The sequence below is a fragment of the Fistularia commersonii genome, chromosome 5 (assembly GCF_037954325.1).
Source record: "Fistularia commersonii isolate RoL2024-O1a breed Wild chromosome 5, RoL_Fcom_v1.0, whole genome shotgun sequence".
Classification (NCBI taxonomy): domain Eukaryota; kingdom Metazoa; phylum Chordata; class Actinopteri; order Syngnathiformes; family Fistulariidae; genus Fistularia; species Fistularia commersonii.
In genome coordinates, this window is record NC_141288.1 from 13,622,653 (window position 1) to 13,635,417 (window position 12,765).

The 12,765-nt window shown below is 38.3% G+C and overlaps 1 protein-coding gene across 1 annotated transcript; it reads right to left on the reverse strand.

Moving 5' to 3' along the window:
• Positions 1–682: 682 nt before the first annotated feature.
• Positions 683–9,566, reverse strand: LOC147234135 (uncharacterized). Its single transcript, XM_086146146.1, has 4 exons — positions 9,447–9,566; positions 9,279–9,347; positions 1,770–1,865; positions 683–1,060 (listed from the first exon to the last, which is right to left on the reverse strand). The coding sequence occupies exons 1-4, from the start codon at positions 9,564–9,566 to the stop codon at positions 968–970; spliced, it is 378 nt and encodes a 125-aa protein (XP_086002272.1). The 3' UTR covers positions 683–967.
• Between the last annotated feature and the right edge of the window lie 3,199 nt (positions 9,567–12,765).

Here is a 12,765-nt window from a genome sequence, read left to right on the forward strand (position 1 = left end):
CTGGAGGAGGCACTTCAGGCGGGGCTGGGGGATTTTTGTGCTTTGATACATATGAAAAACATTTTTACTTGTTTAAAGTCCTATATAAGTTATCCACAAAATATTTGAATCTTCCTGCTGCACAATGTGAAATTTGTTTTTGCCAACTCCTAATGATTCCGCTCCTTTACATGGCATAACATATTCCAAATGTAAACGATGCAATATTGGTTCCAGGCGCCTCTCTTTTAATGATCATCTTTTTCATTTTACACCACTGAACGAAAACATGAAAAAATGTATCCACTATTTAAGTGACGTACAAAACACTTGTATAGACAGCAATATGTTTTGCCGTCTATTCTTGTCTTCCTACATCTGCACTGTGTTAAGACTACATACAACATGTTGTCTTCAGATACTGATCAAGAATGCATAAGACCTCGAGGCAAAAGGTCACTGACTTGTTAATTCTCTGGATATTTTTGTTTGTTTCAATATTATGCTTTTTTCCGCTTGACAGTTTATCACCAATAGCATATATATGTCTGATAATTTAATTACATTCAATTTTTCTTTGTAAATATGCTTTATTAGTTTTGTAATTCTGCCAACAATTCTGCCAACATTAGACATCAAGAAAAGAAACGATCAAAACAAAACAGAAATCACAATTACATAAAATATTGGTGAGGGGGAAAAAGTAAAGAAATCAGTTATTTGAAAGAAAGGAACAATAAAAATCCTGTACATTTTTCATTTTTTATTATTAAAGATCTACATCTACAGGCGCGTTTAATGGGAAAAGAAATACACCCCATGTCATTTGCGTTAGCCGATCAGCGCCTGATATGGTTGCCTCGAAGCGCGTGCACTGATCCAGGCAGGGACGTAAATCCCTGCAGTACTGCAAGCTTCATAAGAATACAAACACCATCGAATATACTTCACCGCCAAAGTAGATTATTACCACAAGTCATTCTGGAGACTAGAGCATCCTGGTGACAGTCTGGTTGAGTGCAGTACCGGTTTTACTGCTCTCTGATCTCGACTCCTCCACCAGCACCTTCCTTTCGAACTCCTGCAGCGGTGCAGCAGATGCAAGGCATCAATCAAATTAAACAAATTAATTATTTTGTGTATACATGCTGAAGTGAAAGGTAATTCTTTTGTGCTGCTTTGTTTGAAGTTTTCATTTAACCAATGCCAAGGGTGGGATTTCAAAGACTGCATTTAGTTGGGAGTGCTCCTGGCAAACTACCCGAGCCGATCAATGACATCAATCTTCAGCCTTCTCGTAAAATGAGAAGGATGTCTAGGAAGTGCTTGGCACAAAATCTTTCAAACTTTTAGTTTTCTTTCTATTTCTTTCCTGTCCCCATCAAAAGTTTGAAATCTTGGATGCCTTGTGGCTTTTTGATAAGTCAAATGACAAAAAAAAAAAAGAAGCTTCAGCCTGTCAGGCAGCAGCTGCTGCGTTTGGCTGCTGCGTATTTGACATCAACGGTTGGATTGAAGCTTGTTTCTCATTTCCTCATTCATATACTTGTACATATTTCCGATACACATAAAATTAGAATCCCCTTCTCTCTCGCTTGCCCACGCACTTCAGTGTGTGTGTGTGTGTGTGTGTGTGTGTGTGTGTGTGTGTGTGTGTGTGTGTGTGTGTGTGTGTGTGTGTGTGTGTGTGTGTGTGTGTGTGTGTGTGTGTGGATACATGTATACATGCACGTGTGTGTATGTGCGTGCATGTGTTTGTTCATGTGCACTCGGGACCATGCGTTACCCACCCTGAACTTCCTGATTCTCGCCATTCTGTCCTGCAGACTCTTCTCCTGATTGGACACCAACTCTGCGACATGAATCTTCCACTGCTGCTCTTTCTCCTGCAGCACAGAGGAAAAAGGACATCCTTATTTAGCAATGTAGAATAGAATGCTTCATTGTCATCTTGAAATGGGCCCAGCAGCTTAATCCTACATATAGCAGAAGATCTATTCATATGGATGTGGAAAAATACAGATGCAATGTCTTTTAAACCCCGCAGAGGTCTTAAATATCTGTCAGTTCTAAATATAAAATTAAATTTGACCTATGTCAGTTATTCATGAAAGGTTGCATGTTTAATTTATGTAGATAATTACATTAATGATGATATTGCCGTCTTTTTTTTTTGTTTAAGATAAGAATTGCTTTATTTGTTTGAATAATCAATAAATATAAAGAAATGTAACATACACTTATTGTTGAGATTGCAGAATTAAAGTCAGTAACACAATAAGCACAAATATGATCTAACGTAAATAGTGATGGTAGAGGCACGAATAGCAGCTGAAACAAGAATAATAATAGAAATGGGAATAATTACAATAAATGTGATGCTTATATTACTATCATTAAACCTAGCACAAACACCAATGGCTATTATTTTGATACTGGAATTATCATCAATAAATCAATACCGGTCTGCCTACTCTTCTGTCTCACAAAGTCGTGGAAGTGTATTTAAGCACAATTATAGAATGACTAACCCTGAGGAGGTGTATTCAAATTATTGGATATGTTGTTGTTGTTGTTCTTTTCTTTTTATGTAGGTTAGAAGTAAGTAAAGGATAATTGCTGTGCATTTCTACCAAGCCTGCTCTCTGTAGTAACTTTGACTTGGTGAAACTGCTTTTTTGGTCTTAGATCTCTTCTTAATTTCTTTTTTTAGTTTAATATGTTTGATGAGCATCTCGGCTGGCAGTGGACTGTATCACTGGTCTGCTGACTGCTCACAAGATAACTATTAAAAGTTGCCTCAAGCACGGTACCCCACTAAAGACTGGTTCGGTTTTTCTCTCATTTATTTATATAATTTTGGGTGTGTGAGTTCCGTTGGGGGCTGAAAACCAGTGAGTTTTTTCGCGAGCTATTTGTTTGTGTGACCTGATCTGGAAGGTACCTGGGAGCTGGTCCTTTTTCAGAAGCCAATTTTTGTGTGTTTTTGCATTGGATCGAGGTTGTGTGAATGATGGCTCTTTGCATCCGACGATCTGACGTGTAGTCAAGATAATCGGTATGTTTCTTCTGAGCATTTTCAGGTGCAGCAAGTATGATTATTTTTGTGGAGTGCATATTTGAGGGAGTCATAAGAAAATTGACATTCAGTTTCAGTTTCTGGATAAATCGGCCATCAAACTGGGTGAAGGTGGGCCGTTTTGGAGGCGGTTGAGCAACAAAGTTGTGGGCGTGGCTTTTACTTCTCACAGGTAAGTTGTTCTCAGTTGTTTTTTGTCAGAGAACAGTTCACTTGTAGTTTTGTGTCAGTGATCCTTTTGTTTTCTGACAGTTTTTTTCCCCACTTTGTTTCTTTCGCATTGTTTTCTTTTGGTTTCAGGTTAGCAATTCAGAGTTACCATCGCATGTCCATGTGTCTGGCTGACGAACTTCCTCTGTCCCTTGTGTGAGTCTGCAAAGAAACTCATGTTTTTATGTGAGAGCTTCTTCAGGGAGCTCTTGGAGGAGCGACATGCTTTGTTCCTCTTCATCATTGCTGGTTGTGTGTGTGTTAGAGAGAGACTATATGAAGAAATGTTTTTGATATAAAAAAAAAAAATTCAAGAAGATATCTATTGTCTCGCAAACAAGCTATTTGTTCTATTATTGCAGTTATATTTTGAATAGATTTTTTTTAACACACTTATTCTATTGAAGTCTGACTCTAGGGGGCCATCCCCAAGTTTGCTGTACATTTTCTCAAAAGATTTTCGAGGGTGGGGCTCCAAACGATCTCTGTCACATCGAATGCATCAGAAAACCAACCTTGATCCAATTTTTAGCAGACATAAGTGTGATGTAGAAGTCCCTGAAGTCTCCAGGTGGCAATTTGCAATTGTACGTACATCAAAAGCAATTGCATATTCAATTACAGTACCAGTACCAGCATTATTGTTTAACAATAAAAACTGGCTACTTCCTCATAAAATATCTTTCTAAATCTTTTTTCTCTTTTCTCCCATTTTGATAGGCATTTTCTATGTTCAATATTTTTAACACAATTTTTCTACTCTCAGAAAAGAATCTCTCTCGTAATTTGTCTTTAAAATAAATCAATCCATTCCACTATCGGGAGGTAATTTTACCTCTGCAAATGAATGAAAGAAAAAAATCACAATATAGACCTTTTCAAGCATATATTCTAACCGTAGCCAAATAAGCAGCTGGAAAGCACAAACAAAGGAGAAGTTACTCGATGCATAAAACACCCACATTCTTAAACAGTAAATCCTCTGGAATGGCTGCTGAGTCCCCCTGGTTTGATGAGAATACAGTGAGGAAATTGTGCTGGGGCTGCACCCTTAAGCCTGGAGGAGGTGGGTTTGTGTTTGTATAGAGGTGTGTTTGTGTGTGATGAAACCTGCTGGGTCTGTCGGGACTCGCTTTCACTCGCTTGGATTGGGTTTCCCATCATGTTCAGTTTGTATTCAAAACTTTATGAGACGGGAAAAAAAACTCAAAAAAAAAAATTAGGTGTGTTTTGTGAATGATTTTATACAGCTCACACAGAATATGTGCATGATGGTTGAGGCCAGCTGTTCTCAATAGGCACAGCCTGTCATCAATTAACATTTCTGTCATGCTGTGTGTGTGTCTGTGTGTGTGTGAGTCAGGGGAGCAGTTAGAAGGAGAGGAAGCTGATTTTAGCAAGGGAGGCATTTAGTTAAATGTCAGTTTTAAAGAGGAAGGGTTGCCGACACATGCAGTGAAGGTGAAAGCAGTTAAAGTGGTACTGCTGCAATAACATGCTGAAAACACACACACACACACTTTTTGCAGAACAATCATAACATTCTTTTCCTCTATTAATCGACCCAAAAACTGCATTTTTGACACAGAGCTCTTCTCATGTTCCGCACCCGCATCCACAGTAATGTTACATCATGACGAAACCTTGTATTTGAAATCAGATTTTCCAACTGGACATGATTTTCATTCATGAAAACTCTATGAATGGGTTTTTCTCAAATGCTGTGTTTCTGTGCAGAGCCTCTTCAGACTCGACCACTGCTGCAATTTTTTAACTTGCCTCACCCTGGTCCCAATATTTGATCACACTCCTTCCTAATCTGTGTACCAAAGGTTTTTCCCCTTGCGAAGATGACAGTCATTGTAGAAGATGTAATTTTGAGTCTCACATTTCACTTCTGGCCCATATGCCACAAACACAACAGCTAAGCTGTTGCAAAGTTGTACTGCCTTTTCCCTCCAAAGTATGAGCTTTACGGTGTTTCCGTACAGATGTTATCAACTAAAAAAACAGGTCATCTTGACTTTTAATTCATAACCTGCACATTTCCTCATTAAACTCCGAATCCTAATTCATATTATTCGCCTCTGATCAAGTGAAACACATTGTTCTTAACACTATACCATAGCATCGTTTAGAACAGGTTTGTTTTGAGATGGACTTGCTGGACTCTTCTGGTGATTTGGACTTACTCTAGCAGACCAATTGCAAGTGCTTTGAAATTAATCAAAGGTGGCACAGTTATGAAAATGTATCTTAAACGCATTAGGACACCCTGTAGTAAAACTTTTGTAAAAGCAAAGAAATTATTTTCATCTAAAGTGCTTTTCACCAGAATTCACCACTGACTCGACTTCACTTTGGTCTACAATGTGTACAGTGGCAATCTAGAGACGAACTCCCTGACCCTAATGCTGGTGCTCAGAGGCTAAAAAGTCTGCAAAAACATGAAATACACAATAATGTTTGTGTTATAATTTATGTTACAATAATGGTACAGCAGCTTTCTGACATGTCCCTGTTTCTCAAAATCCTATAAAACTGTTTTATTGTAAATTATATGATATGAATAACTGTTACTTAAAAGAAAAAAAAAATAGAAATTGGTATCTGGGTCATTAATATCGAATAAATACCCCTTTACCTAAATCTAACTCAAAAATCAGTGAAAATGGGTTACCGCCTGACTGCTGAGGGAGGGCCTATGTTAGACCGGGTTTCCAGACTTCATTTCATCACATAACTAAATATTCAAGAGAAATGAATAACCAAAAGTTTAATCAGGCTAACAGTTTGGCAACAACATTTACAGAAAACAATTCTTATTTGCAAATCCAGTCTGTTTGCATGGGTTGGAGGGATTTTTGATTGTCATCCAGTCTTTCAGACACATTCCATGTAATCAAGTTTTTGTATGATAGCTGGTTTTGTGTGAGTAATTTTAAAGTGATTACACACAGACTCACACATATATGTGTGTGTGTGTGTGTGTGTGTGTGTGTGTGTGTGTGTGTGTGTGTGTGTGTGTGTGTGTGTGTGTGTGTGTGTGTGTGTGCAGTGACTCACATGCTCGGTCAAACCTGACTTTTGAGTCACACGCTTGCTAATGACTCAGTGGAATACCTCTGGCTCTGCTGTGAGATTCCAGTCGTGTGTGTTTGTTTTTTTTAGACTGTTTTTCCAGAGTACCTCTTGTCCTAAGGTGACTACGGGTGTTTGCACACACACAGTGGCTGCCTGTACACATTTCTGTGTCAGTGCGAGGGGTCACATTAATCAGTAATAATAGTGTGAACTCGGACAGTGTGGCCAGGACATTAGGGTTCACCATGAAGTACTGAGGTAAGAGTGATTGTGCTCTCACTCTGAGCGACTGTTGTCTGTAGCTCCCTTCTCACATATGTGTGTTTTGCAATTGTTTTTTTTGTTTTTCATTTTGTTTTCTTTCATTTTGCAATTGGGTGTTTTATCTATTGTTTTTTTTTTTTTCGTTCAAATGGATTTGCAGTCATGTTGAACATTTAGTTATCCACTACAAAGGTAATATGTGTTTCTATGTGTGTGTGTGTGTGTGTGTGTGTTCCAGCATGTGTGTCTGTTTGAGGGACATTAAGTGTGTGTGGTCTTCAGAGAGTGATAAGCCTGGCAACCCTGTCATAGAGCCAGCCTCTTCAATGGAAGGTAATCTGATTTCGCTGTAAGCAATGAAGTGAACCTTGTCAGTAAATTAACTGTCATTGATCCAGCATCACAGTACTACTGGATTTTTCTGCTCATTGTTTCCATTAGGCTCAGTATAATGGCCTGCTCTCACGTAACATAAATAGAAAAAGTAAAAAACGAGAATCAAAATACAAAAAAAGTCCGGTAATAATTTTTATGGTAAAAACATCCTGCCTGTGTAAGAAAAACTGAAAATTTTGATCATTTGTTTGTTTTGTTTTCTTTGTTAACAGTTCCTGTTCATATTTAAATATTAACATTAACCATAATAAGAGATCTCGTACCAAACACAGGCAGAGCAGTCGGGCTAAGACAGCAGACAATCGGTGGTTGTAATGTCTGCTTTAGACGCAATGTTATCCATTCAAAAGCTGAGCTCTAGAAAAACAACATCAAATTCAAGTACTTGTTGACGACCAAAAATCCAATTTTTTCCGACATGTGTGTGTGTTACTGTTTTGGAAGCTACGTTTGTCACTTTCATCAAATACTAATTTTCCTGAGAAGCAGGACCATACAGAACTGCATAAATCTAGGTTTACTTCACTCTCATAATCTTTCTTGCAGCCCATAACCTCCCATTTCCATGTTATTCGTGGAGCCAGATCTGATCATGCCACGTTATCATGTCGGGGGGCGTGTTTTAGAACAAGAGATCGCTTTCACCACCAAAGGGGAAGCTTCTGAATTGAGTGCTGTAGCGATGTTGAACCTGTGCCTGATATTTACTCTATTTGATAAATGAGAAGCAACAAAGACGTTCACTGTGAAAATAAATGGATTGGCCGTGTGTCCGATGGGATTGAGTAAAAAATATAATTTGTCACATTGTCAGTATCTCGACAATCCATCAAGCATTCCATCCGAGATTGGTCGACAGGCTTTTTTCCACTTATATATTTCCACGCTTTGTTTTATATTAGGAAAATAAGATTGGATTGTCGGTAAGGTAATAAATCAATCCATATTTTCTATTTTCAACAATCAGGCCCCTGAGAGTCCCACCCTCTGTGACGCACCTATCAAACACAGAACAGCTCTCTTGGAAAGTGCGGACTTTTTCAGTGTGCCTTCTTTCTTTACCAAGATAGAGTTTTCTCTGAGTGACGTGGGTAGAGAAGAGAAAAAATTGTATCTGGTTTTGGGGGCAATATGTGCGAATTTCAGATTTTTTTGTTTTAGGGGCAGCGGGGAGGTGCAGTGGTTAGCACTTCCACCTCACAGCAAGAAGGTTCCAACAGGATATCTATCTGTTTTGAGTTTGTATGTTCTCTCTGTGCTTGCCTGGGTTTCCTCCCACAAACAAAAGCATGCAGTCGGTGAATTGGAGACGCTCAATTGCCCAGATGTGTGAATGGTTGTTTGTCTCTAAATGTAGCCCTCTGATGGACTAGTAACTGGTCCTGGGCGAACCGCTGCCTCTTGGCCAATGATAGCCGAGACAGGCTCCAGCAGCCCCCCAATCCTGAGTGCAGAATAAACGGTATAGATAATGACTGAACGGATAAATTCAGATCGAATATAGGTCACTTTGCAATTCAGCTGTCGGGTTGGAAGCTGCGACACGGTTTCCCTGTAAAACCGCAGAAGTTTTCAGTTGACTGAAAAAAACTTGACTTGACCTTCAATCGCATTGGCGGGGAATAGATAGTGTATTTTCTTGTGGGTTAAACTATAACTTTATATGACACACTGTTTTTGTTTTGTATTTTATGGATCTGTATAGAGCACATGCAACAGCATTGTATAATTAGTTTTTTTTATATATAAATGGCAGTTAACCTTACTTGGCTGTCAATATTGCATTTAAAACAAATCAGTGGAAATATTAATGTTTCTATGGTACTTTCATCTCTGTGTCAGTTTATGGGGGTGATGATGAGGAGGTTTCTGTACTGACAGCAGAAATAGAGCACATTTCCTGGGGCGACTTTGTTGCCTGTTGGTTGTCATCATGTGAATGCTCTTAACTAGGACTTTTCCAAACGGGAACTTTCCTGATTTGCAACACACAAAATAAAGCTATAAGAGCAACCAGGAAAAGAAAAATTGTGCGATTTTTTTTAACTTAAAAAAAAATAAAAAATTTATTATCAATTAAAGAGCCAAACGGGTCCAAGCAACATCAAGAAAGACTCCAGGGTAAGAAGTAAGTGTTCAGCAATGAGGTGGTGTTAATAAAAAAAAAACCTTGTGCCTGGAAGGAGAATGGCTACTTGGCTACAAAGATGTAAGGACCTGCACCTCGTGTGTCACCCAGAACATGCTGGTCATAGAGTGTGTTTACCTTCTTGCTCTCCTCTATTTCTTGCATTCTCTTCTTTTCCAGGTTCTCCCTCTCCAATTGCCGACGGGCCTGAAACAAGCACATACGGGGAGATATCCACATGTTGTTTGCAGTTTTTCCTGCAAGTTTTTTTTAGGATATTTTGCAGGCGTCTCTTTTCTGTCATACCCTTTCTTCTCTTTTCTTGCTCCAATCGTCCTCCAGCATTCCTTCTCTATTTGTATGTTCTTCATTCTTTTCACGTATTCCCAGAAACTCATAGTCTTCCTCTTTACACAAGCCTCTCATTGACTGAAACCAGAGCACAATCAGTGTTAGTCTTTTGGAGAATCAACTCCATATTGATCCTCCGAAAAACAAACGTTTGCTTTCGACTATTACTCAGAGGTGTGTGAGGGACATGAAACGAATATTTGTCTTTGTTTCAAAGAATTCATGTATAAAGTAATTCTGACTTCATAAAATTTAAAATGCTGGTACATTAAAATTCAAAGAGAGGCTATGTAATTTCTGAATCTGATGTAGTCCAACCGCTTTCAAAAGCAGTTTCGATAGCAATCTCTCTCGAGCATGTCACATGGTTTTATCCTGATTGCAATGACTTCAAATGAACTTGGTCAGAAGTTCTTTCAAAATGCAGATGTCAAATTTGAGGGCCCCATTGAATGTTTTGATGAGAATGGGGCCAGGGAGAAAATTATCAATCATACGCTACAGCCTTCTGGGTCAGCAGATATAAACCCAACATCCCAAATACAGCTGTGGAACAAATTTACTGTGTCATTTGGACTGTTTAATTGATGTCTGCTGCTCTTTTAATGCCTCTTCTTGGAATAATGGTTTGGTTCTACTCAGTGAGATGATATGGTATTGATAAGGGGGTAAAATCTAATTGTGAACTTTCAAAATGCTGCCAACTGCATATATTGTGATGTTTTTAAAGTGAAAATTGGCTCAAAATTTACCTTTGACATTGGAATTCCTTGAAACTGCTGCATGTGTGCCATTTCAGTGCAGGTTGTGTCAGCTTCCGTTCCTGTCATGTAAAAATATTCAGTCTAATTTCATCTATTCTCAGCAAAATTTGAAATCACAATTACAACAAATATTTGTATTATCTATAATATCTTTAGAAAACATTAAGAGATATGAGTAAATGTGATATTTAGAAATAAATTACACTTCTTTTTAAATTCAGATAAAACAAATCAGAAATAGATTATATTTTCAAGTTGGTTAATTACTTACTTGTATAACAACTGAAAATATGTCCTCTCTAAGCAGTTTAACACTCCGCAGGATAAGCTCTGTTCAAACTGGTACCGATTGCTTTTTTAATTGATTCGCGGGTTTTGGTCTCTCCATACAATGCAAGAATACTCCATCTCCTTATGGTTGCAACCTCAGAGTAAAAGATTGGAGCTTTCCATGTTCTTATAAGTGGCAGCATACAGCGCACATGATAGTTATTTCCACAGTAAAGTGACAGAAGTGCCACCATCCTGCTAATCAAGGGCCAAAGAGATTAATGGATAATTATGAAGCTTTCATAAATGAATGAGGTCAGCTGGGGTTTACTTACACAACATTATCAATGTTGTGGGTCATCTGGCTTATGAGCTACAAACCTCAAACATGACTTATATGATCCAAACAGCCATTTAGCAACGCAATAATTTGTTCTATTGATATACACTGTATGCACAATTATTAGGCAATCGATTATTTCGACCGTATCATAATTTCATCCATAATGTCCAACCCCAAGCTGTATAAACTCGAATGCTTATTGGATTTAATGTATATCAGGGGATGTGTATTTTTGTAACAAGGAACGGAGAGGCCCAAGCAGAGCAGCACCCTATATCACGGTGTATATCTTCATTAGGCAGTCTTCTCCTCAGGAAAAATGGACCGAAAAAGAAATTTAACTGATTTAACTGAAAGTCAAAAATTGTAAAAAGTCTTTCAAAAGGATGCAGCTCTCTTGAAATATCTAAGATTTTGGGGGCGTGATCATTGAACCCTCAAATGTTTTGTTGAAAATAGTTAACAGGGTCGCAGGAAATGTGTCGAGAAGAAAAGATGCAAAAGATTTGAGAAGAATCAAACATAAAGCTACCAGCAACCCATTATCCTCCAGTACTGCCATATTCCACAACTGCAACCTACCTGGAGTGTCAAGACGTACAAGGTGCTCACTTCTCAGAGACATGGCCAAGGTAAGAAAAGCTGTAACCCGATCACCTCTGAACAAGACACATAAGTTGAAATGTCAAGAATGGGCCAAATAATATCAGAAGACAGATTTTTCAAAGGTTTTGAGGACTGATGAGTGACTCTTAATGGACCAGATGAATGGGCCTGTGGTTGGATCAGTGACAGACACAGAGCTCCACTTTGACTTAGACGCCAGCAAGGTGGCATAGGGGTACTGGTATGGGCAGGTATTATTTAAGATAAGCTAGTTAGACCTTTTCGGATTGAAAATGTCTCCATCTTTCGAGAAGACTTTGCTTTGCAAGTTAACGCTCCATCTCATGCATTAACGTACTCCACTGCGTGGCTGGCCGGTAAAGGCCTTAAAGATGAATAACTAATGACATGGACCCCTTCTTCACCAGACTTAAACCCTATTGAGAATATTTTGGGCCCTTCTAAAGCAAGAAATTTACAGTGAAGGTAAACAGTACACCAATTTGTTTACCTTCACTGTAAATTAATCCTCAAAAATACAACTTGCCTAATAATTGGGCCACAGTGTAACACACACACACAAAGCACTCACACTATTTGGATTGGGAAATTATTGGATGTGGATCAAAAAATTATCAATTGCGCTAATATAACATACAGCAAACAATACATTTGTGCAGCTGTTGTAAAAAAAAAATTGGCTTCTTTTATATGAATTTGTTGTTATAGAGACCAACATGTATGCTATGAGAAGGAACACCAATTGGTATACCACTCTGGCTCTTTTGTAGGACACCAAGAATTATTTTTACAACTTTTCCATTGAAAGAGAGTCTTGGGTCACAAATATTGTCAAAATCTGAGGATATCCTAATCTTGTTTCCATAGCTAAGTCATTCTATGTAAGACTCACTTACACAAATTCGGATCTCCACTTTTTCACAATGTTATATGGATAGTTTCAAGTAAATACCAAAATAATGGCAAATGCATTTTCTGCTTGTTTTTTTTAAGTCAAATCTGTCGCTTTTCACACTCTTAACAATATAATGGATGAAATTCCATTTGGCTCCTGAACATCACTCTATAAGTGGGGGGGGCACTGACCCTATTTCTACAGAAGTATCACTGACATTGAAAAACCGCTCTATTTATCAAAAGAAAAAGGCGGCTATAGTTTTATATACAGCCTACTTTATACTGCCGCATTACCCCTCGGCGATCAATAAAGTTCATCGCGTCCTCTTATCTTAATTGATGGCACTTTCGGCACGCTGCTAATAATGACCCG